We start from the raw sequence: 26,640 nt of genomic DNA, 5'->3' as shown, positions 1-26,640 counted from the left end.
ATTGTTTTTCCTGTACAGAAAACCTTTGATAGTGATATGTACAGACGATGACGTCATTAGTGGATACAGTATTTAAAACAGGTGAATGGGTCTGCAAATCGTTTAAGAAATTTAACCTTACTGAAACGTTAGCGATCAATAAAATCTCTGAAGAAGGGAATAAACTATTCTATGGCTCGTGACTTCAGATTTGCTGCACAACTCAACCAAAATACTACGTACGTGTAACTAGAGATTAGTGTACGGATCAAAAGCTGGTCCTCGCAAGCTAGTGGTGACGATGCCACATCATGTGACACTGCTTCCACATTTTCGAATAAATATTGCTATCCAAGTTGTGGTTTTAGTCACGGTACAATACAGTTATGTATTATGATATTACTGGACCTGACAACAACGTTGCGCTGTGTTGCATTAGCGAACAAATAAGATTGTAGAAACAAAAGTCACAATGAGAGAAAAACATATATAACCATCCGAATGTTTTCAAGTTTGTTAGAATACTCATTTTTACTCAATATGATATACAAGCAGCATTCAGGACACTCAAATATGTATACAAAATCTGACATATTAATGGAATACGTAAGACATAACCTTGTTCTCGGTATTTTTTCATGCAGATCTGAAGATATTGAAACAAAATTAACTTTATGTCCAAACGTAGCGTAGACAAAATAAACCAATTACTGTGGTATACCACATGCATATCAATGAAAGCAGTAATGGAAAGTTTCTAGTGAACTCTTCCACTGTGTTTAATTTTATACGATGCGAAAATCGAGTAATCACAAAGAGTTTAAGACCTGTTTCATTGATAGTAAAAACTGTATTGACCCTAAGGTTCACCCCATTACATAGTTCTCTGTATGTCATTTGTAACCAAATTGATGAAGTAATATATGAATGATTTTGACGTGCTTGAAATGCTTGTTTCCTTTCTATATGAAATAAGGCTTTAACTTTCGAACAGGCTTTCATCTATGCAGTTGTAGTTCGTCTTGAAGGCGTAGGTGATCTATTGGGATGACAGTCTGAGCTGAAAAAGGGCTAATGTATAGTTAAAGTTATTGTCTTTTTTATTTCATTTCTCTGCAATGACGAATTCGTTCGTCTGTATATGTGCGGGAAGGAGAGAGAGAAAAGGAAAGACTGACGGACTGACGGACAGAAACTCAGTCAGACGAACGGGTGGGCGGGCTGGCGGGCGGGCAGAGCGGGAGACAGACAGACAGACAGACAGACAGACAGACAGACAGACAGACAGACAGACAGACAGACAGACAGACGGACGGACAGAGACAGAGACAGAAAAATAAGAGACCAGGGTAGAGACGGAGGGACAGGACAGATAAATACACAGCGAGATACACAGCGAGATATACATACTGATGAGAACAGACGGATCGGATGGACGATTGAATGAAAGAATGGCAAAATAGAGCGGGCGTTGGAGAAATAGAGAGATTATGATGTTTCTCTAAGAGTATGTCTATTATTTGGTGTCAAGTTTACGGTTGGTTGATCATAGCTGCCTAAGTGAGTTAAATCTTACAATTGAAAAGTACACTAAAGTGGCAAATTTATCTTCTTTATTTTAAAATGTTGGAGAGTAAGTGTAATCAAAGGTTGATATTGCTGAAACACAGTTCATCCATGACATATCTAGTTAGTTACACCCTGGAACTAGAATATTGAACTAATCAATATACGTACTGGGTCACTGCTAGAGAAATACAGGCATTACGCCTCTCAAAATCCTTTTAGAAGAAAATCTTCTAATCAGACACGATCATTCAACATTCCCGTAAGAAAATATAGAATGCTTTGTAAAGTCCTTAATGCATCAGCTGTAATGGAGCCAGGTATCTCACGGTTGATTTGATTTGAAGTAAATAACTAACTCCTCCAGAATGACATGTATCTACACCTTCAATGCAAGCCGAGAATCAAGTTGGGTGACAGAAACACACAAATGATAAGTTGTGTTGCATATGGTAATGGTAGCTTATACATGTACGTATGCCTACGAGTATCTGTGAATAGTGAATTTCATGAAATAATTTTACACCTTTTTTCCGCTAAAAATATTTGACACAATGTTGCAAGCATACGAATCATTATACTAATACTTATTCACGACTTGATATACTTTTAGATGTTACTTTCCCGCCAAAATATTGAAAAACAAATAGCATTTAGCGCAACTAAATGTTTCACTTGAATCATGAAACTAATAGCCCATTTATGGCTTGATTCAGTTGTATTATTTTTCCTCTCGACATTATTACCTGAATAAATTTCTAGTTTGTGCGATATATTGACGTCAGGTGTCATCTTGGTTTTAGACTAGAAACACAGATTAAAACAGAAGCACTAACAGTTGTTTGTGACTTGATAATAAAATTGCGTTAATTTCCCGCCAAATAATTTGCAAAAAATACTTATTTTCTGCATTTTTGGGGGTAAATTTCTCTCTCTACCTTTTTTGAAAGGATAACTAGATAGATTATCTGTTTACGAATTTAGTTTCACTAAACTACTTTTCTTCCTAGCGTTTAGGCAGATATCTAAAGAGTGACACATGTAACCAGTCCATATATGAAATTCGACTTTATGTCACTCATGATTATCGTGAATGCAGGGAGCAAATGTAATGGATCTGTTGTCCAATATGTAATTGCTAAGTATAACTTGATATGATGACTCAAGAAAAATTCAAGCAATTTGTAAAAAAGATAAGAACAATCGTTACTTTTTTTTCAAATGTCAAACCGTTTTTTGTTACAGTATTATTTTAATATCTGATCGTCGAAAGGTACTTTCGTATGAACTTCCACATACACGTTTTTATTACAGTAAGAATCTTTCATGCGCGTTTGTTATTTCTCTTTCCAGTAACTAGCAGTCTTGACTTCGATCCAAATGCCGTTAAGTGTGCAGTCAACTCCTGCCTAAATGGTGGAACCTGTATCAATATACTCGGTAAGCATAATAAGCATCAGTCTGTAATAACGATTTAACAAACTCCAGAACATATCACTTTTTTGTTAATTGGACACAAATATTAATTTCGTGAAATCGATGAAATACGACTCCTGTAATAACGTTATATTATCGTAACATTATTATTAATAGAATATAATTATACTTTTTTCCGATGAAATTGATTGTGTTGAATGTCAATGCACGCACTTTCATTTAACGTCGATGTGATTGGAATATGTAAAATCCAGTCGTAAAGGTGATCGAGAGAGAGAGAGAGTGAGTGAGACAGACAGACAGACAAACAGACAGACGGACGGACGGACGGACGGACGGACGGACGGACGGACGGACGGACGGACGGACAGACAGACAGACAGACAGACAGACAGACAGACAGACAGACAGACAGACAGACAGACAGACAGACAGACAGACAGACAGACAGAGAGGGGGAGGGTGTACTGGCGGGCACTGACAGACAGGCAGACAGCTGGCAAGCAGACAGGCAATCACACAGACAAACATACATACAGACAGATAGACAGACAGACAGACAGACAGACAGACAGACGTGTGCCTACGTATATACACAGCAATAAAGAGCGAGAACTTAACGTGACAAATTTTACAACAGATTCAGAAAGCAGGCATACACAAAGACGCAGTATTTCCATCTACCATTTAACGTGTTTTAGCTTAACCTCGCTGTCAAATGTCATGCATGACTTGTGTTATGAAAAATGCATGTCGTTCGATGTATACATTCTGTTCATCAGAACAGTGATCGATCAAGTGTTTCAAAGTGACAAATCGACCCACCTAGCTGTAAAAATCCTCATAAAGACAGATGTTACCTAGGTCGACAGAAACACACTGTAATATGCCAAAGGTCAATATACCTTGTACTGCAAAGCAGATTATTCATAATCATTTACATATATCTAACAAACTGATCTATTGCCAGGTTTTGCAAATGATAAAGTGGTTTTTGAAACTCGACCTGACGTGGACATATTCGCTTCGTTGCACCTGATCCCAACTACATTTACTAAATATGTCCTAACGTGAAAATTTATTCAAATGTATACATCGGGCAAAACGATTACTGATAACGAAGCTACAGCTAAACATATTTGTTAGCAAAAGAGTTTCACCATTTGAAGCACATTGGTTTTGGTCAGCAGACGACATTTCTATAGACGTTATATACATGCAATCTTTATGGCATTTTACCATACACAAATGGTAACTTCCAAAATGCACAGTTCATGTTTTTTTTTTACTCTAGTCTTCTCTTTCCAGATTGGAAAATAATTCCCTGCGTAATTACTTAATTTTGCACGAGTTTATTGTTGATGGGAAAATGGGAATGTCGATGTTTTCGTAGTGTTCAATTATACGTATTTTAACCGATAGACTCATTGTAAAAACTACAACTAATTCAGTAATGGTATTTGTGTACAAAAGAAAGACGTCCTTCCCAACTAGATTAAATAAAAACTAACACCCGGTAATTGAATTCACAGCGGTCTGTTCTTTTGAAGGTAAAACTTAGTTTACATTTTACGGATAATTTTAGGAACGTGTCATCACCTCAGCACTTATTTCCTACTTAATAACGCAAATTTAGTCATAAAAATAGTTATTACCTCACTCGGTACAAACTGCGATAAATATTCTTTCTCAACAGTACGTAGGTATGCTTTTGTAATACCAAAAACGCGAATTGTGAAATTCCAAAGATCTATGTACGTGTACGGGATCGTATATGAAGTCCTATTCCAGCGATGAACTACGCAAAACGCACAGAGGTCTGATTCTGTTATTTGCCGTGTCACCATAGAAACATCTATCCGTAATAACTAACAGAATTTTATATATCGCTTAATCCTCATGCCAGCATCGTTATTAATGGCTTAAGTGACTACACCTTTGATATCAATATTAATCTAAGCATAGAATATACAAAATGAATACATATGATCGATCATGTATAATTTGCTTCACCATCACTCTCCCATTATGGAATACAACTTATGCTACGCATTCGTACAATTAGAGGTCTTAGGTTAGGATATAGTTATTGTGCATACATGTGGTTATAATATAATATGGAGTGGGCTACCTTAATATGCCATCTATCTTCCCCATGCTTGCAGAGGCGAAATGATTAATAACTTCTGTTCACCAGACCTTTTTCCTCTGTGTTCGTCAGTAGCTATATGCCAGGCACAGATGTATGACAGTATATGGGTCGCGAATCCAAATAGACACTCGCTTCCAATCATACAGCGTTGGCCATACAGTGTCAAAATATGACATCCGACCTACCCCTACCTCTTTACTCGATCCCCAAAAGAATAAATCTCCAGTGCCTGTCATCCCAATTCTAATTATTCAATGACATAAGGTAACATACAGTAACCGTTCAGACATCGAGTCTGAAACTTTTCTTGAAAGGACTTGCATTTCTATGAAAACCACTGCAATTATATACGTCATGTATAAATAAATAAATAAATAAATAAATAAATAAATAAATAAATAAATAAATAAATAAATAAATAAATACAGAAAGTTTATACTCTTTTGTTCTGTTTGTATTTCACGCCTCAAAGCGACGAAAGATGGTGAGTATATATGCATTCTATCCCAATACTCAATTCAAGATGGCGTTCTGATACAACCTTTTGGTTGTCTATGAGCGACTTGGTCTTGATATATTGTCTTAAATTTGGTGAGCGACGCATGCGCCGTTTTAAAACATTAAACATAATACATGTTTTGATTTGTCTTTAACGTTGCCAGTACTATTTATATTAATTACGCATACTACATCATCATTAGTAACAAACAACGTCTTCAAATGCGATAAGAACACGTATAAATAATTCAACATTGTAATATAATTGCACAAACGAGTTTCTGAATTATTCCATTATTTATCATTTTCAGTGTATATTGTAGGTGAGAGTTATTTATCAAGAATAGTCAGTATATTGTAAACTAACCATATCCATGAAATTATTAAGACTATGGAAAGCACGCTATCAGCTAACTGAGATTATAGAGATTAACTATTTTTTTCAGCGTATTGGTATATGCTATTACATTAAAGGACATTGATTATTTTACACTCACGGCAGGGCGTCGTTTTTATTCTGACAGCGAGCTTTGTTCCTGTTTATTTGTTAAAGACTTTCACGTGTTTTATTTTAGGGAACTTCCAGTGTTTACCTTTATTGGTTTATTGATTAATAATACACGGTGATTATATCACCATAACCAAGACACCCACTATATGCTAATTATAACCCACTTTTGTAATCTACCACATTGAACAACACTAAATTTAATCTGTATCAAACCTACATTAGCGTTAAGTCGGTTTTCCGTTACAGTTAGTAATAGGTTTTCCTTCATGCGTAACACGTAGAGTTCGGTTCACAACTTTTACAAAATATCGTGTTCGTGAAATTAAATATATTAGACGTGTGAATTCGACATCATTAAATGTTCAATTTGTTATTTCGCTTGTGTTGTTACACTACACACAAGGGTCTTTTCTATCATTCAAACGAGTGGCGTAATTCTCTTCTGTCACTTACAGTCCCAATGTAGAACTAATTCAATGACAGGTTTACAGAACCCTGGAATTTGCGTGATTGAATAATTCATAATAAATTCATACTGACGGTTGAGAATTCCAATTTTTATCAAGTATATATATGCCTGAATGGGATAATACAAGTAGTAGTGTTTCGTATACGATTAGAAAAAAAAAGTTAGCTAGTGACTCCAGTGCCTCCCAGTTCTTACTTGTCTAACACTTGTCTAACAAGCACATCAGGAAAAACACCAGGGTTCACCATGTTGTAATTAAATGTTTTGTAATTCTGAGTTGTCATCGTCCCCACTAATATTTTGAGATACTGTGTAGTTGGCATGTTCCTCAGCGTCATTATAAGTGACATTGTTAGCATTTGTTGTATGTCACTCTGTTTAGTCTAGGTGCCCTTGCCGTTTAACTGATCGTGAGGCATCACGCCTTTCGCATAAAGACTAACAGTAACAGAGATACCATATGCTCAAAAAGGATGACTTGCATAAACACATACATACAAAAGTGATAAGCATTGCTATTCTCTTAGAGTGCAGTAGAAACACCCTAACGCTATTGCGGCAATGGTTATACATGGACTGAATGTTTCCTATATGGTTTAAACTGTTTGCTCTCCTACAGAAAAACGGCAAAGAAAGTGTGCGGTCGAAGATTTCAGTTACAATTTTCAAAGTTGTGTTTGGAACAATACAGATGAATTACCATTTCAATATCATCATCTACGTCTCCATCCAACCCATGTATGGCACCTCAGAGTGTATAACTGTTTATGTTGCAGACAACGTTATCTGATTGATTGGAGGAACTGTCTTGTCCCATAATGAGTGAATTGCCATGCTAACGTTAAATTCCCTGTATAATAATAATAATATTATCATTATACTTGATTATATTGACTATAGAATGCTTATTCTATGGCTGCAACTCCAACAAACTAAAAACTTAACGGACCATGTAGTTTTTGCACACTAAATTATGACGTCAAAAATCATTATACTTTACATAATTCTGATGATAAGGTTCTTTGTCTCATTATCAGGATATTTCATTTTCTCAGCTCTATATCAGTATAACATCATGATAACCATATCAGACGTTCCTCATTGAGTAACGTTGAAATAAAACTCGACAATGCACGTATCATGTATGGGGATACAAGCTTTAACCTTTCATATATGTACACTTTCTGACTTATAATATCTGACGAAAATTTAGTTTTTCGTTAATCTTTTCGTTTCAATCATTATTTCATTTCGGAGTTAAGGTACGCATGTGCCTAAGAGACAGATTTCCCTATATCACAGTTCTTCAATCCTTCCCCAGCTTTGGTTATATATAAAAGCCCGTTCCGAATCATTTAGCAACTCATTGGTTCCGTGTCTTGTTTGCAAGGAAATCGTCAGTGATTTATTTTCCCATAGTAATAGTAATTCACTCGGCGGCCATATTGGATTCCAATTGACTCGAATTTCGTTGAACAAAGTAACAACAATATTTAATGAGTTTATGTTCAAGGCGCATTCTATGTTAAAGTATAAAATATAACCACTATATTTGACTGAATGTCAACATTTGTAAAAACCTGGTCAATTTGTTCTATAAATTAAAAAATTGGAACGCACTGTTTGTGTCTAGCATTACAACGGCTTACATACATGTAACTTGTATCGTCAAAATGTAATAACTTATGTTTCCTTCTAAGCCCATGGATATGAAAGCCCTGTTATGTGTTCCGGAACACGTTGTTATGAATTTGTCAGGAGACCAAGCAACTGGCAGGAAGCTAGCCTGTCTTGTATGGAGAAGTCGGCCACTCTTGTTGCCTTGGAAACGACAGAAGAGATGGATATAATCAAATCTTATGTTATTGATAATGAGCTTTACGGTAAACTTTATTGTTTGTCTTTGAATACTTAATTTAATCGGCATAATGGGTTCGTGTATTGTATTCTATGTTATTTACCTCCATGGTCTGACAAGTTGTTGAACAGTAGTAGCAAGTCAGAGTTTCTGTGTTGCGTGCGCTTTAGTTAAAAAAACGTGTGTGTGTGTGTGTGTGTATGTAATACTATGCGTATATATCTCTGATGCGTGTATGCCTGTGTGTAATTGCATCGTTGTGTAAGGCTAGTAGATGTGATAATATCGAGTGGCCATATATCAAGATCACCTCTCTTTTCTTAAGCTTTAATCAAACAAAACATTTTCTATTTTCAGTTTCCACTAATGAAAAAATAACGGGTTTCTGGACTGGTGGTAACGACATCGCCAGAGAGGGCGTCTGGATGTGGTCTGGGTTAGATCATTCAGTGACGAGTTGGCAACCCGAGTCACCTGATCCACGGGACAATCCAAGGGTACAAAATTGCTTGGAGTTGAACACAGAATATTTAGAAGACTATGACTTTCGATGGAAAGCTAGTCAGTGTGCAGACAAAAAATATTCGATTTGTGAGACTTCGATACAACAGATTATCGCAGGTATAATGCAATGTTGTTGTTGTTGTTGTTGTTGTTGTTGTTGTTGTTGTTGTTGTTGTTGTTGTTGTTTTTACAAATATATATATTTTTTTAAATATCCTACTTTATATAAACCATAACAGATGTTACCACTTTATTCGATATTCAAGTATTTTCAACAAACAATAGTTCGCAATATCTTTTCTCACCAGATTTATTTTACCACAACTCGCGATATACGTACTTTTTGGTTAACCTAGATAAGAAAGGATGAGTCTTCTATGTAACTGATAAGTAATCTTATTTGTACTATTTTGGGGAAAAATTATCAAAAATATTTTCACATATATGTGTAGTAATGGAAAGGCTAACGGTATATTATTCTGTTGATGGTATACACGCGCGTGGGTTTTTCATACCCTGGGAAATAAATGCAAAGAGAGGAAGCATTGATCATCGTAGGGATTACTTTAACATGCTTGGTTTGAGCCTAATGGGAAAGTTAAATCCGTGTCCAATATTTGAACTTTATAAATGTCTTTGTGATCAAATGTACATTAAGTCTTTTTACTTATACGTCTACTTTGGTTATAGTGTGTATGTTGTACAGTTACTGTAGCCAAGCTGGTTATTTAAGTCAAATGAATTAAGTTCTATTGGAAGGAAAAGTGATGGCTGTATTGTCAGAAGTAGTTAACATATAGCCAAATTTGAACGAATATTGCAATTGAAGTTTGACATTTCTTGTAGGTCAGGAAATACTTCTACAAAACGTCAAATAGTGAAATTCGACTCATTTCCCCTCGGACACGGTTGTCTGAAAACCGTTCTTGTATTCATGTGATCATTCAAGTGCATCGCTACTCATATTGTACTTGACTCATACAATACAATTAACTTTCCTTCTAAAATCCAAGACCGTGAAATGAACTCGTGTTATCGTAAACGCTACACACACAAACAGACACGAACAAACAGTTTGAGCTAGGAAATTTCCGTTCATCAATTTCTCACCAAACTTCAATAAAATAAGATAACAGGAATATGTAGTCTGAATTGCATGGTTAGCCTACAAAATGTCCAATATTTGTATCCAAACACTGGTGAAGTTCACTAAATACGAAAAAGGAGTGCTTTCGCTTGTTTGCCGCCAAGGAGATCATAACAACGGAGAATTTGACAATTTCAGTTGTCCATTATCATCCGACATTTGGAATCTAGTTCGTTAAAATAATTATTCACTAAAAAATGTAGATTCAAAAACTTGAAGCGACGTCAACGCCACTGCCGTTTTAAAAGAAGTGGCTTACTCATCCAAAAGAAAAGAGGAGTTTCACAAATTTCCACCACCAAATTCAAATGAAACAGACACAGATAAAATCCCATATAAACAATATTACTTTTATCGATACAGAAAAGTAACATATAGGTATTATAGAATATACAAAACGCATTCTATAGTGTATTGTTTTTGAGCTATTGTTGTATTGAATGGTTATATTTCTCTTTTAATCAACGTTGCAAAAGAGAGGACATATCAATGCCTGTGTCACCCGTCGTATGAAGGCTACCATTGTGAACGTAGAATACCAGGTCAGTACACATTATTTTGTTTCAAACGTCATATTTCCAAACTTAATGCGTTACGTGACTTTATCTGATGATAACGTGACGATATCTGATTTCGTTGATTTACCATTACTGTAAGTCTTATTGTGGAAATTGTCTCAATATATCTGCAGATGCACAGCAGTTCCGTGAGCTAGCATGTAACAACGACGTATTGAGTCTTCGATGTCCATCAGATATAAATGATGGAGTAGATGAAATAAACGTCCTAACCGCGGAATATGGACGTTGGTCTCACTCCACTACGTCAGAGCTGTGTACCAGTGAAGGTGTTGATTCAGATTCCATTACGGATAGCTGTCGATTCAACAGCAGCCGAGCTAGGCATGCCGTGTCTGTGTTCTGTAACGGTCGACAAGAATGTTCTTTCATCGTTTCCAGCAGCACGATGGGATTTACATCAGATATCTGTCCACACACTTACAAATATGCCGAAGTCTTGTATGAATGTCGCGGTGAGTTATAATTATTTTAAAGCCTGTATTTCGATTTCTGTCTACAATTACAAAACGAATGCGAGTGACTAAAATAATTAATACCAGGAAAAAGTTACGATAGGAAGTTGCTATATGCTTTGTCCATCCCAGAGAAAACTTGTCATATGAAATCCAGTTATTTCAGATATGTATAATGTTTAGAAGTTCTCAATATACTTGAAGACAAACAATGGCTTCTATATCATGACCAGGACTACAGTTTATTGACATTTAACTAAAAAGAAGATGATAACTTTGAAGAACAATTTGCTAACACTTAACATTCCAATCGTGACACGAAAGCTCAAAATCCACAGGTCCCTGAACATCATGCGTGACCTACTAAATAATTATAAGTGATAATGTTGAAGTCATTACGTTGTATTAATGTTTAATACAGATAGGAGGTTTTCATCAGCTAAGTGTGTTTCGTTGTTGGGTCCATTCTCATTTTGCTGCTCGGTTGATTTTCATTGTAGCACAAAAATTTGAATCATGGCCTTTGTAAACACCTTCTGCTACCGATATTACTGTTGAAATGGAAACCACAGCACATGATACTTGACGTATACACAGTGTCTTTATATCTCTTTAAGCGTTCATTCGTCCACTCCTTTGTGCATTCCCACACACTTTAACTAGGCGCTTGGTGTGTCAATTAATAAAGCTGTAAGAAGACAACACACGCTTTAAATATATTACGTTCTTGTAAAGTCTTCAAATTGTATATACGACCTATGAATAGCTTACACGTCCCAAGGTTCATCAATCATCGCACCCCCCCCCCCCAGTTTTGCCAGATCTAGCGATCGGTACTGTAACAATAACTTTATATTTTATCTTGTATATTTTTTTTAACGAGTGAGGAAGTGAGATCTGTCCCAGTATCAATTGATAACAACCACAACAAATAGCAAACTGCAATCACAAGACTGGTTGGTTGGAAGATCATATTGCACAAAAAGAAAGATATTATATATATATATATATATATATATATATATATATATATATATATATATATATATATATATATATATATATATATATATATATATATATGCCTTGTGTACATTGTTTACTTATAGAACCCAATTCTCTACCCACAATTGAATGTGAGCGTGACCGAGGACAGCGTATCAGCTGTGAGACCAATAACGATAAACCATTCATATTTATTGAATACGCCAACTATGGAAGATTGGAAAGAGATATTTGTACTAGTGTCCAGGGTGTATCGACAGGGGAGTGTCGATCTATGACGTCACTGGTTGTAGTTTCTGAGAGGTGAGTGTATATTCTTACAAGCAGGGAATTCAATGGCGAGCGCGGGTTCAGTATGTCTGTCACATTATACCATTAAGGATGTATAAACCATGATTTGGTGATATTCATTTGGTGATCAATAAACAAACTGTCTGTCTGTCTGTCTTTCTGGCTGGCTGGCTGGCTGGTTGGTTGGCTGTCCGCATGCATACATGCATGCATGCATGCATGTATGTATGTATGTATGTATGTATGTATGTATGTATGTATGTATGTATGTATGTATGTATGTATGCATGCATGCATGTCAAGGAACAGCCATGCAAAAATACTTCAACTTTATTGCCCTATGAATGTTTCAGGTGTAACGGAAGGAAGGTTTGTACACTCTCAGCTGATAACGTATATTTCGGCGACCCTTGTACTGGAGTTTACAAATATCTAGAGGTCCGATATCGATGTGTAGATCAAGGTAAGATTGGTTTCCATTCGCATTGTATTGCCTTGCGTACAATTTAACGTTTCAGAAATGTGTAAACAATGTGAACTGATTAACAACTTTCATTGCTTTGTGTCTCATGAGGAATTTAAAAATCTCAAAGTTTGTATTCTGTGCGTAGATTACAAGATATTTTTATCTAACTGAAATTTCGAATTCTTTTATTTTAAAGTTTTATGTAATCATTCCAATATTTCGAAAATGTATTGTTAAGTAGTTTCCTAGTTTAAACGATCAAAAGCAACTTGGAGGGTTTACTCTCTATACAGCTCCAGAACGAGATTGGTATCCGCTCCCTGACGGCTTTCCTGTTATCATTGATCCAGAGTATTGTCCTGACACATCTATAGATGGAATTACATGGCCTGAAACACGTCAAGGACATACAGCTGCAGCCCTGTGTCCTGAAAACAAAGAAGGTAGCTAGACACAAATAACTGCTGGTTGGTGTTGTTTTATTTACAAATCAAACTCCTTCATTCAAGAGTCAGAGAATTATTATTAACAAAATTTTTTTAATGAACTTTGAGCTTAGGTTGATTGTGTTAGAATACTTTAGCTTACATTGTCTAGTCGTGGTCTGGCTACGTGTCTTCGAAAATGAAACAACCATCACATAAACAAACCAAAACACAAACAGACAGACAGACAGACAGACAGACAGACAGACAGACAGACAGACAGACAGACAGACAGACAGAATATTTCCACTAGAACATGTACATTTACCAGATGGGGCTTCCACAGTATTTTTCCGTATTGATTTAATCGACGTAGTTATAGATATCACAACTGACACCTTTCAATTACGAGTCTTGTATATGTTAAATATTAAACAGCTAAATGATGAAATTACGCGTACTGTGTGTATGTGTGTTTGTGGGAGTGGGGAGGGTGGTGGGAGGCTAAGATTTCCTTATTCAAACATAATTGTAGTATTCTTCTTACTAATCGTATCCATCATCTGACTATATGCTGCCAGTGGAATTGAAATTTAACCTGGTATTTTAGCAATGATACATAGCCGTTTCAATAACTAATTTAACGTGCGTATACATACTAAAGTGTCAAGGAAACTACCATTTATGAGATCAGAAATTGAATACCGTCCAGTACATGCATAAACGTTAATATAGATTATGTTACAATAGTTGAAATGAGGTTGTAGGTGTGTAGGTATGTTTCTAAAATCACCCAAGTAAAGAAATAAGATCTCAACAATGGTTAACTAAGGTCATGGCCCTCAGATGACAACAATGGCATTAAAAGGCGATTACGACTTGATTATCATATATAACTCACCAACTAGATAAACCTATACATTGGTGATATAACCTACCAATAACATATTGTATTTTTTTGTGATCACTACAAGGGTTGGTATATTTGAAGTGTCTAAGCAATCCTGCCCAGTGGAACCCGGAAGGAGCGGACTTTGCAAGTTGTATCTCCGGATGGGTCAACAAAGCTAATGAAATGGTAAGACACAACTTTAATATTATTTAAGATCAAACAAAATATTGATAATCTGCTTTCTTTTAATTGTACTTGTTTTCATTGTCTGCTCACTGCTATGTTTAGCTTTGATAATACTTGTGTATCTGGCCATTTACCTATATCGGTTTACTACCATTTTATACCGAATGAATGTCCTAATTAACCAAGCTTTATAATTGGGGACCTGGTAGGATAGAGGTTGTATTGTGAATGCTTTAGATCTATGTGTTTGTAGATGCTGCAATGGAATGTATGCTTCTCAAGGCGTTGGAAAAGAATGAATGGTCGTTTTGTGCGTCTACTGATCCGACAAAACTAACATTACTAAAATTAATGGTTATTTCTATTTATCAAATTCCAGTTCAAATGTGAGCATTTAATTTGATAGTGACACTTGTTTACATCAAACATAAAATCCAATTTTGAGACAATTTGTGAAACATTACCTCCTCCTTTCTTGAGGCGAATGTGTAAACACTTTGAATATCTACTTTACCGTGTTACACAGATCCATGACAACCTCCCAGCTCAGGAGATTGCAGCCTCTGTTGACAGGGAAACCAATACCGAAGACACTTTGAATAGTAAAGATATTGAGGACACTGTTAGTATCATTGACGACTTGTTACATCTTCAGAAGATTCAAATGCTTGGCATGGATGATAATGAGATAGGAACTAACACTATGAACTTTACAGAGGTGAGGCAACAAACGTAATGATATATCAGTCATTCGGGTAACAGTCGGCCAGCTTTACTATGACTGATGTGGAGAGTTCTTTGATCTTTCTCACAAGGCCGGGGATGATCGTAGACATCGAAAAATGTCGCTATCTCGCACTTTATCAGATACACAATTGTTATTTCGCACACTTATCTATCGAACGCAGTTATCTTAAATGATATATGACATTTCATTCAACTAAACTGTGACGATTTACGAGACTGGAAAAATACATTATACACACCAGTCTACCTATTTTCATCTCGTGGGAGTTGATAACGATCCAGCGATACCCCTACATTCATGATTCATAGCCACTAAACTTTTGCTATCAAGTAGATTTTTTTTCATTTAGGGTTCATTAATGTTTCATGTAAACATTAACGGATTTTTAGTCGGATTATTGACAGTCATACATCTAAACCGCGGAATCCGTCAATGTGTGTATTCAGGATTATGAATAGGGCACTGATCATTGGATTTTCAGCAATAACCATGAAATTGGTTAATTCACCGTAATCCACACGGTATCTATCTATACGTGACATAAAATCGTTCATACATTGCTACTCTAATGCACTTGAATGATTTGAACACAATTATGGGATCTAATCTCCAATCGATCGTGATCCTCTTTTGTGCAATTAATTTCAAAGCAAGGATTCCCTAGTTTGAGTTATCTTGTAGACCTTGCTAACATGTTATCAGTTTATATGACTGTCCTCTGCAGCCTGTAAACATGACACGACTGTGTTAATTGGTTGCCATGAAAACAGATTGTACATAATATTTGGTGATCGTACACAGTACTCGCCAGGGAAATGAAAAGATATCGTTCTCTCCTGTGTAACACTCTTCAATCTATAAATGATTACTATATGCAAATCACCTTTCAATATATGACAGTCCCTTTTTTGTGAATATGGGCAAATATCCCTACATAGCTACTTTGATGTGTATATTTGGGATTGCATCCTAGAAACTCGTCAAAACACAAAATTGTTTTGGCAATTTACAAGTTGATAGAGTTGTCCATTGTTGGTTGCTTTGCAGGGGGTCTTCAGTGTTGGCAGTAATCTATTGGACCGTGATAATGTTGCAAAGTGGATCCAAATTCCTGGAGTGAGTCTTGACCTTTACGGCCATATTTCTTGTTTCATTCACAAAGTTATTACTCAGACGGTCATTACACCAATTCATTGTGATTTAAAGTCCACATTGTACCATACGCTCCAACAGATCAATTATGAATAAATACATGCTAATGAGTAAAACTGAAAGGAATATGGTGATGCAAAGGAAACATCTCTCCCGGACACACGAAGACAACGTATTTAAATAATACAATGAGACATTTTAAGTGAATTCAATCTTACACAAAAAAAGTTAATAAATTGATTAACTTTTCGATTAATTGGTTTATTCACCAGTTAACATAATACATTTAGAATCGACTTTCGTTTGATGTGATGATTTTGTATTATTTGCTTTCTTATTTAGAAAACCTTTTTTCTTGCAAAATGGAAGGGTCCTCATTAATTTCATGTGTTATTACAAATTTCTGCAATTTTATTACATGAAATTTATTACAACTGTCGGCAATTTTTATTACATCTGTCGTTCATGTTTATTATTGCAAATTTCGGCATTTATCACAAATTTCAATTTTTATTCCATAAAAAACGTCTTTTAATAGTAAATTTCAGCGTTATTACAAATATCGACAAAATTACCACAAAATGTAAATAAAACCCTGATAATAGTATCCTTTAAATTTATTCGCCAGGAAAAAGTTTCTGCGTCAGCCACAAAGCTTGTCCACAACCTAGAAGAAAGTGCTATGTTATTGGCAAATCAGCTTGAGAAAGAGGACAAAGTTCACCTCAGAAAGCAAAACATCGGTGAGTATTCATTATATTATAAGTAACTACCACTGTCCAGAAGGTCACATACTGCAGAACTGGAAATTAAAACCGCAGCTTTATTTGCGGTGAAATTCATGCATGCGCGTAGCGTAAAGCTGATCGTTTACATGCACTACGTCTGACGCATCCGACATTTACTTTAGAGCATAATGATTTCTCTAACAAGGCCGTCAATATATACACGTGTATATTTACCCACAAACGTTTCTCCATCGTTCACGAGAAAGATGTCGATAGCGGATTTCCAGATTCGAATTGTTATTACGCAATGGAGCGCCCTCTGTCAATGAACGGCGTCGAAGCGTGGGATAGATTGTTATCAAGGTGCTACAGGACTGGTATGCATTATTTTTTTATCATGGGCTTTTACCTCATACGCGTATCAAAAAAAGTTAGGGTCATTCGATTTATTGGTCGACACCATGGCTTCCACTTTACCAACTACGTATACAGTCATATGCATTACTGTTGGTGCAACTGCAAACTGGTCTACCGTCTTGAACTATGTTGACCCTCTTGGTACCAAATGCATGCATTATGTTTAAGAAAATGTGCATTGGGAATGTTACCCTGAAGTTTATGAGAGCGACAACTTGTTTTTTATCAGAATCGTATGATTGAGACCTTATAAGGTGTTCACATGGAGTGTTTGTAGATAATTTCTGATGTTCACACTATACCCATTTATAGCCAATTGTACTTCGTAAAGCAAACATCAGGCTTTATATTGAATCTAATCATTTTCAAACCTATTTTATTTTCTCACCCTAGTAATGCAGGTGATGTCACTTCAAACAGGAAACGACAAGCATGTAGATCCTGTCCAGTTGGATTTGGAAGTTGTAAACGAAGGCGGCAAACGCGAAATGCGACAAGTCACTGTTACCCTTCCAGATTCTATATTGGAACAGAGTGTTAACAAAAGTGGTAAGTTGAAGACGGAATTGATTTATTGAGATGAACACACGAAATAGCTCGCCAATACTTATTTTGTATAATAGATTTATAAAAAAAAAATAAGTCGAGTATTATGATTATGGCAAAGAAAATAGATCTAAATACGGTTACACAAATCAGAACTTTCTCCTAATTGAATATTGTTCATTCGTTCACAACGTCAAATAACAGAATTCAGAAAAGTTACGTTCCTGGCTTATAATAACCTAGAAGACCTGCTGACGTCACAGGGTAGTTTGCAAGAAGAGAGCAAGACTGGGAGTGAGGATGGAAATAGTGAGCTAGCAAAAATGGCTGTTAATACCATGGTTACAGCTGTATCGATTGATGAGGTCGCCTACACAAAGCTTGGAGGAGAGGTTCACATCGTTTTAGAACACTTAAAGGTAGTGTAACAGTAATTGGTGATTTGACTATTGATTATGGAAATCGATTTTAACAGAGTTGAAAACCAGGGTAATTGTTAAAGTAACTGTTTCAAGTCCGTATTGTCTGTCTGTCTGTCTGTCTGTCTGTCTGTCTGTCTGTCTGTCAGTCTCCCTAGCTGGCTGGCTGGCTGTATGCATGTATGTATGTATGTATGTATGTATGTATGTATGTATGTATGTATGCATGTATGTATGTCTGCCTATTTTCATATCTACCTCCTTCCTGTCCGCCTGTTTGTCTGTCTGCTTGCTTGCCTACCTACCTGCCTGTATGTCTGTCTGTCAGCCTGGTGTTCCTTTTTGTGTCTGCGCGTTTAGTGTAAGTGTACATGTCTCTCGGTGTAAATAATGTCGGTACAGATTCTTACCAACTCCTAAACCGCTCCTACATGACTGTAATAAGACATTTTGTAAAAATTCAACTGCCAAAGTCGATAAATGGATTTTACAAGACTGAAATGTTATGACTTTTAGTGAATATCAATATTTCATCAGTTGGTCAAGTAACAATATTATATACGTATACACTTCAATTGAGAGTAAATGTCAGATGTCACCATACTTTTATTAGCGAATATATACCAGATTTTTTGTATGTTTAAAGTTGCTAACATTAATTTTGTACTAAAATAACAATTCCGTTCGTTCATTATATTTTAGGAGAGCAAAGACGACAATTCTACCTGCGCATTTTGGAATTACTCAGAAAGGTACTATAATCATATTATGTTAATGACATTTCATTATGTTAATGACATTTCAACAATAATGTCCAGTCACATATACATACATACATACATACATACATACATACACACACACACATACACACAAACATACATACATACATACATACATACATACATACATACATACATACACACATACATACATACATACATACATACATACATACATACATACATACATACATACATACATAAATACATGCATACATGCATACATGCATACATACATACATACATACATACATACATACATACACACACACACACATACATACATACATACATACATACATACATACATACATACATACATACATACATACATACACACACAAATAAATAAATAAATAAATACATACATACATACATACATACATACATACATACATACATACATACATACATACATACACAGACTGACTGACTGACTGACTGACTGACTGACAGATAGGCACAAGGAGTTTAGAAATTCAAACACATATGGTCACGGCATGCAGCTGACTTCATGTTTTTGGCATGGTTTAATTTTATGTTTGCCCTCAGCAATTCAAGAAGTGTTTCTCTTTTCACAACCGGTAGAATTTTAAAACACTCAATCCTTATTAATTGTTATTGTTAAGTACCTACTGTATTTCCTACATGATGTTCTCTCACCACAATATGTGTGCGATATATTTGTAAACAGTAATATGGATAAAGGCAATTGGTCCACGGATGGATGTTATACAATTACTAAAAACTCAACTCATACTGTCTGTGCGTGTGATCATCTCACCAACTTTGCCGTTTTGATGGATGTACATGGCACCGCGGTAAGACTTCAAAAGACATATTGATATTTGTGTGCTTCAAGTACAGTGTTTTACTGATTGATGGGAAATCGCGGTAATCCACTAGGTAGTCAATATCATAAGATCCCTGTCAAAGGTCAAAGTAAATTTACAAATTTACAAGAAACCTTATGGGGACAATTTTCGTATATGTAGACAATGAGATGTGATACAAAACTGTATGTGGATATTATATTAGCAGCTATGCTTAATACAGTGCCACATGATGCGATAGATATAGTATGCTATCATTTTACAAAGCATAATAAGATAAGGTAGATATGATTTGATTGTATTAAAAATATATGATATAATTCGATGTAAATATGATGGTATACGATACAACACGGTTCTACATAATATTACATTGGATTGGATATTAAGTACGTGATGAAAATATTTAATAAGTTATTAATTCATTCACATTTCTTTTAAGTATTACAGTATAAATCAAATAGAATCATACACTCATGTCAGTATAATCATATACACAACTCGTTCTGTAATACCTCTGCGGGATTATAAGCTTTACAACCAGCAATGCTATAGAAATTCTTCACATTCACAACGACCAACTGAATGCATACTAATTGTATTCTTGTATTCCTTTAGCTTTCGTACAGTCACACCATGGCATTGAATATCATATCTTACATAGGATGCATCATATCTATAGTTTGCCTGGCTATGTGTATCATCGTCTTTTCATGCTTCAGGTAAGTTGATGTTAAATCACTAGCTTGAGCATACACCAGCAAGTTTCATATAATTATTCTATATGCCAAGTTAATCATATAAATGTCATCAAACTGTAGTTAAAACAAATGTTGTTCTAATTCATTTGGATATTGTCGTGTCCCCTCTTAACTTTCTATTTGTCATACCGAATTCCCATAAGTACTTAGTATGTTGGCCTGACGAATCGCTCATTATACATCGGATATTACAAACGAATCACAGGTTACATTAAGTTCATCAGTTGGGCGAAAAGCTCATTTTTGCGCGTGGCCCTGGCAAGAAATGTAATTTCTAAATTTCCATTACAAGTAAAATACATAATATCCTATTCTTCAAACATTAGTCTATAGACATTGATACAGCGGTATATATATTTAGATAAATATTCTAGTATTCTGCATTGTTACTATCATTATTAGGGGAAAATAATCAAATATGATGTGTAGTATATAGAGATGGAATGTGTTTTGTTATCAGTTTTATATTGTTAAATATTTCATGTTGCAGTGTTAATCAGTTTTAATATCAATTTATCTGACAGGTCATTGTGGTGTGTAAGGAACAGTATCCATAGAAACCTGTGTATGTGCCTTCTAATAGCCGAGTTGATATTCATAGTCGGTATCACCAGGACAGAGAATAAGGTTAATATTTTAATTATGCATGTACCTTCCATAAATAAGTAAGTACGATCTATTGACCAACATCTGTTTTATTAATGATATTATCCAGTACGTTGCAATTGATCACTGTGTGATGTGTGAATGCATCCTGTATCTCTTACCCTAGTGATGCCTGATAAAGTTACATAGGGATGGCTTTTGTGTTACCTGTATTCCTTAGGTACTAAGAAATATAACACTCGCTGTTGCAAGGGATCTGTGTAACCCAGAGAGTCTATTTTATGAATATTTTAAATGTACGTAAGGTTATTTTAAGGTAAGCATAATACTGTAGCATTTTAATATTAATTTACGAATACTACCTTATACTGGGTTGTATTAGTAGGCTTTGTGAATCAAAATTAACATTACTAAAAGTCGGGAGAGATCAACATTTACATGATTTGACCAGTACATCATTGACGTTCTCCATTATATAAACCATAAAGGGCAGTGTGACGGATTCTATATGGTATCAGAATACAAGTATGTTTGAAATGCATATATGTCAGATGATTTTCAACGCTAATAAACGTTCATTGCTTTTAAGGTTCTCTGTTCTGTCTTGGCCGGATTGATGCACTATTTCTTCCTGGCATCCTTTGCCTGGATGTGTTTAGAAGGCATCCAACTTTACATCATGCTGGTCTTGGTGTTTGCGCAGGAGAAGTCGCGCATCTATTTATATTACCTCTTTGGTTATGGTAAGTAATGGACATGTCATTTTTTTTTCTAAATTACCATAATAGCTGTTGTAATTCTATTTTTTTTAAAAAGATATTCATTATAAAATCAAATTGTTAAACTATGTCAAATTTTCACGTAACTTTAATTCAAATGTTTAAAACGAATTTTTGATTATGATGATATTCTAGGGTTTCCTTTGATCATCGTTGGTATATCAGCTGGTATACGGTACGACGGATATGGGACAGAGTTATAGTAAGTACCCTCATATGCATTACTCAGTAGAGCTCGGGTAATATATATATATATATATATATATATATATATATATATATATATATATATATATATATATATATATATATATATATATATATATATATATATAACTATATCTTCTGTTTCGGAGGATATCCATTATACAAAAACCGAGCTTTTAAATTAAGAATTTGAGACATTTTCTCTTGTGTCACACACTTCAGTCTGTCTATCAGGATGTTTTTTATCTTATAACTAAAACATTCTTCGAATTATAGTCACAATATCGTCTTCTTTTTTCTTTCATCAACAGTTGCTGGTTGACGACAAAGTATCACTTGATTTGGAGTTTTGTTGGACCTGTTGCAGCTATTGCATTGGTAACATATTGTCAAAACTTATGAAAGACCCCTTCTTATTCAGCAGTCTTTCTTGGTTCTTCATTCCGTTAATTATTCACTTACAACAGAATTATGCACCACTCTAAAAATAGTAGCTTGCAGTTATTAGTTGGTCTTGAGAATTTAGTATGATCAAATAACGATATTAAAACTGATTCTAAATTCCTTACAATATTTTGGAAAAGTACAGTCTTTTACAATTAAATAGCATTACTTGCAAAGGACAGTATCAAGGTTCGCCATAGGTTGTTACACCGATCACATTAGCACGCATCTTCAATTTTATCATTATGCATATCGTTCCGAAAAATGCTGAAACTTCTGTACCTGTATTTGCTCCGGGGTAGGTGTCATCTTGATAATTAACTATATTTCCGGATACGTGAAGATTGACACGAAATTGTTCGTTATATTCATACAATATTTGAATTGAACAAAACAATATGATCAGGTTTTTCCAGATTTCGGGATGACATCGGATTTTTTCACCGCATCATCAAAATTATGTTTTGCATTCATAAATCAAACCATAACATATATTATTACTATATGTGGTGATATTATTATTATATGTGGTGATATGTTTTACAGGTAAATATTGTATTCTTGGTAATGGCACTACGTGTTGCGTACGCACATCGTTCGATTGCTGCTAAAGATGACGATTCCGTATCACACAAGGTTAGGTAAGGATTATTTGTACATCTTTAACATTATATAAACATGAGTTCAATACATTCAAAATAAATAAGTAATACCATCGACGATTCTACTCAAAATTTCTTATCAAGGTCAAGGAAAGCTAATCCTTAGAACACTGCTCTACGAAAATCTGTAAAATAAAAAGCATAAGGTTGGATTGGTCTTTTTTCCAAACAACATTTGAAGACGACAATATTGTAAAGTAATTGTTATTGAATTTCTGTATATTGGCAGGATGTGGGCTAAAGGGGCCGTTATCTTGGTCTGTATACTGGGCGTGACGTGGATAACTGGCCTAATGTTCGTCAATGAAGATTCTGTGGCTATCGCTTACATATTCACCTTGCTGAATTCATTCCAGGTGCACGTCGTATTACTAAATATCACGAACAGTATTACATTCTTGGCCTTTTGTTATTAGGGTATATAACTTGCATATCGACTTCTTTTTTGAAAAAAGCTTGGCACAATTATTAAGATTTTCCTGATTTTCCTCAGGATATGTCACCTATAAAATCTCAAATGTTCATTTGTAGTCAAAAAATGATTACAAAAATATTCCTCCACACACATATGTTACTAAATGTATAAATTTTTGGTTTGTATGCACCTTTATTTGTGGTTTCATATTTTTGAGGATTCACTTTATCTATTATTCCTTCAGGGCTTGTTTATTTTTATCTTTCACTGTCTCCTGAACGACAAAGTGAAGAAGGAGCTTGACAAGAGGATGCGTCGCTCCCGGCGAGTTCCTAGCTTCATTAGGGATAAGTATGTTGCAAGTTTCCCTCAGACGTCGGCACAAGTAGTGAGCACGACCTTGTCGCAATCACAGGTAACGATTTCTATAAGTGTTTCAATACCAATAATAGCATGTATTATGTTAGACGAAATGGTCGACATTTACTAATTTCTAATACCAAATTCGATATATATTTGGCATGAACCTCTCCCCAGTTACACCATCATTGATTGCTATACAAAGGTACTTAGAGCGTTTTGGATCATAAAGAGTTCGTAATGATGTATCGAATTACAGTCATTTAGTGTGGATCGTTATACGTTGTACTTATTCATGTATCGTTGCTGTATCGGTTTAAAGAAATCTAACGACGTTGGGTATGTCGTACGACCAACGTCTGCGTCTGCCTTTAAATTGAATATCAATCATTTCCAATCACTAAATTTAGCTGGATTCAAATGTTAAAAATGTCCTGTAAATGTTCATTTAGAGTTAGTTACCATTTTATGGACACATCGCTAAAAACGTATTTCCTAATTATAAACATTTAACATCTTATACTGTACCGTCAATTGCTGTAAGTAATTGTGAGATTCAGGTTACACATCATATTATATATTACTTAATAACAATTAATTAGTTTGGAACGTATAGATTTTGATTGATCGATTATATGTACTCCCACATAAAACATTAAACAGTTTAAACAATTTGATACCAACGATACACCAGGCCACATCGACCTAATTGTGAAAGTGGATTGAAATAGAATCAATAATCAAGCACCAACATTATGCCATTACGTGTTTAGTCCTTTGAGCGATGACTTGATAAACTCTGAGAGGAAATGCCATACAAATTTGATATTGACTCTCAACCAACCACTTTAGACATCAACACACACTCAAGGCATTGTACGGACGACGACGAACCGATTTTAGAGTCTTTTTAAAATAGCTTAGTATCAGAATTTGCCTATATATATCAATATACTAAACACAAAAGTGAGTTCGTAAATTTTATATCTATCTATCTATCTATCTATCTATCTATCTATCTATCTATCTATCTATCTATCTATCTATCTGTCTGTCTGTCTGTCTGTCTATCTATCTATCTATCTATCTATCTATCTATATCTATCTATATATCTATCTATCTATCTATCTATCTATCTATCTATCTATCTATCTTTCTGTCTGTCTCGCTGTCTGTGGTTTGTCCGTCTATCTCTTTCATATGTAAATAGCAAAATAAAACTTGTTTTTGAATACTCACGTTCTGATGAATCAGATACAATTTTAAGTCAGTCATCTGAGCAAATTTTCATCTCATTAGAGTGTACAAACACAATCATTCACTGGCTTCGTAGTTTTTTCAGTTTAGAATCTTTAGTTGTTTAAAAAGGTGGTGAATTGTATATATTAGTATGAAATGTTACAGAAAGGTATTTTCGATGAAAAGTAAACATTATGTATACCTAATATTACTCACACAGACGCTTACATGAGTTTAATAAAAGATTGACAATTATATTTCATTTTCCCTACAGGGCGCCAAACACGGTGAAAGCTGTCTTAGTGTGACAAGTACCCTATCTGAAAGTGTAGAAATATCAAATATAAGAACGAGGCCACCGAGTAAGTAAACAATTATGACATTTGATTGTTTTTTGTGATTAGTAACTGGTGAAATAAACTATGTTTGGATATTAGATTGCTATTGATATGATATTTTTGATATATTCTTAAATTTGGCGAAGATTTCGTGTGGTTGTCGAGCTTGTTTATATTACTTTTTTCAGATATATGTGTTTGTGTCCGCCATTATGTAGTTAACGACTGTGCTGAATGTTGGCATGGTCACAACCATAATCAACAAAAAATTTAATTTTAAAACAAATGATAAATAGTTGGATTATAAAAACTGTGATTCTAGGACTATTAAGTTAATAGGTATTGAAAGATCACGAGAACTACTACTTTTACTATTAAAATTCTAATATTATTTCCCTGTAAATCATACTCCATTCTTCAAACTGTACCTGATCATGAAGCATATTGATTTGAATCACACATATGCATATCCAGTTAACACAATATATTTACATTACTTATTATCCACAACTTTGCAAATATATATCTTCATTATGCATTCATTTACAGGAGACATGGGTACCAGTGGAGAGTATACGGTTTCCTAACAAACCATCACTGTACAGTGAATGGAAGCATGACTTGGTGAAAGAACGTATTTGAAATGAGCCTATTCACCGGTGAAGTCACCACTTTTTGTAGTAATATCAATAGCAATATTATGTCATTTGACTTTTACAAATACTAAGATATTTTAAGTCACAGTAGTTTACCATGTTTGGTGAACATTAAAAGTATAATTACA

At 34.9% G+C, this 26,640-nt stretch overlaps 1 protein-coding gene across 1 annotated transcript; it reads left to right on the top strand.

Moving 5' to 3' along the window:
- Positions 1-1,602: 1,602 nt before the first annotated feature.
- LOC144436780 (adhesion G protein-coupled receptor L1-like) lies at positions 1,603-26,640 on the top strand. Its single transcript, XM_078125640.1, has 24 exons — positions 1,603-1,612; positions 2,899-2,985; positions 8,313-8,495; positions 8,828-9,091; positions 10,813-11,154; positions 12,264-12,462; positions 12,804-12,913; positions 13,210-13,359; positions 14,316-14,419; positions 14,946-15,137; positions 16,215-16,283; positions 16,948-17,062; positions 17,858-18,013; positions 18,215-18,429; positions 19,132-19,181; positions 20,709-20,766; positions 22,001-22,154; positions 22,326-22,392; positions 22,709-22,775; positions 23,388-23,482; positions 23,733-23,859; positions 24,163-24,333; positions 25,793-25,880; positions 26,406-26,640. Exons 1-24 carry the CDS (start codon positions 1,603-1,605, stop codon positions 26,441-26,443), a joined length of 3,111 nt encoding a protein of 1,036 aa, XP_077981766.1. The 3' UTR covers positions 26,444-26,640.

The sequence above is a fragment of the Glandiceps talaboti genome, chromosome 6, assembly GCF_964340395.1.
Source record: "Glandiceps talaboti chromosome 6, keGlaTala1.1, whole genome shotgun sequence".
In the NCBI taxonomy this organism is placed as follows: domain Eukaryota; kingdom Metazoa; phylum Hemichordata; class Enteropneusta; family Spengelidae; genus Glandiceps; species Glandiceps talaboti.
This window is presented reverse-complemented; position numbering and strand designations above follow the sequence as displayed.

Coding starts and splice junctions, on each gene's coding strand:
- LOC144436780 (XM_078125640.1), top strand. Junction 2,986..8,312: donor AACCTGTATCAATATACTCG/GTAAGCATAATA, acceptor TTTCCTTCTAAG/CCCATGGATATGAAAGCCCT. Junction 23,483..23,732: donor TCCGTATCACACAAGGTTAG/GTAAGGATTATT, acceptor GTATATTGGCAG/GATGTGGGCTAAAGGGGCCG.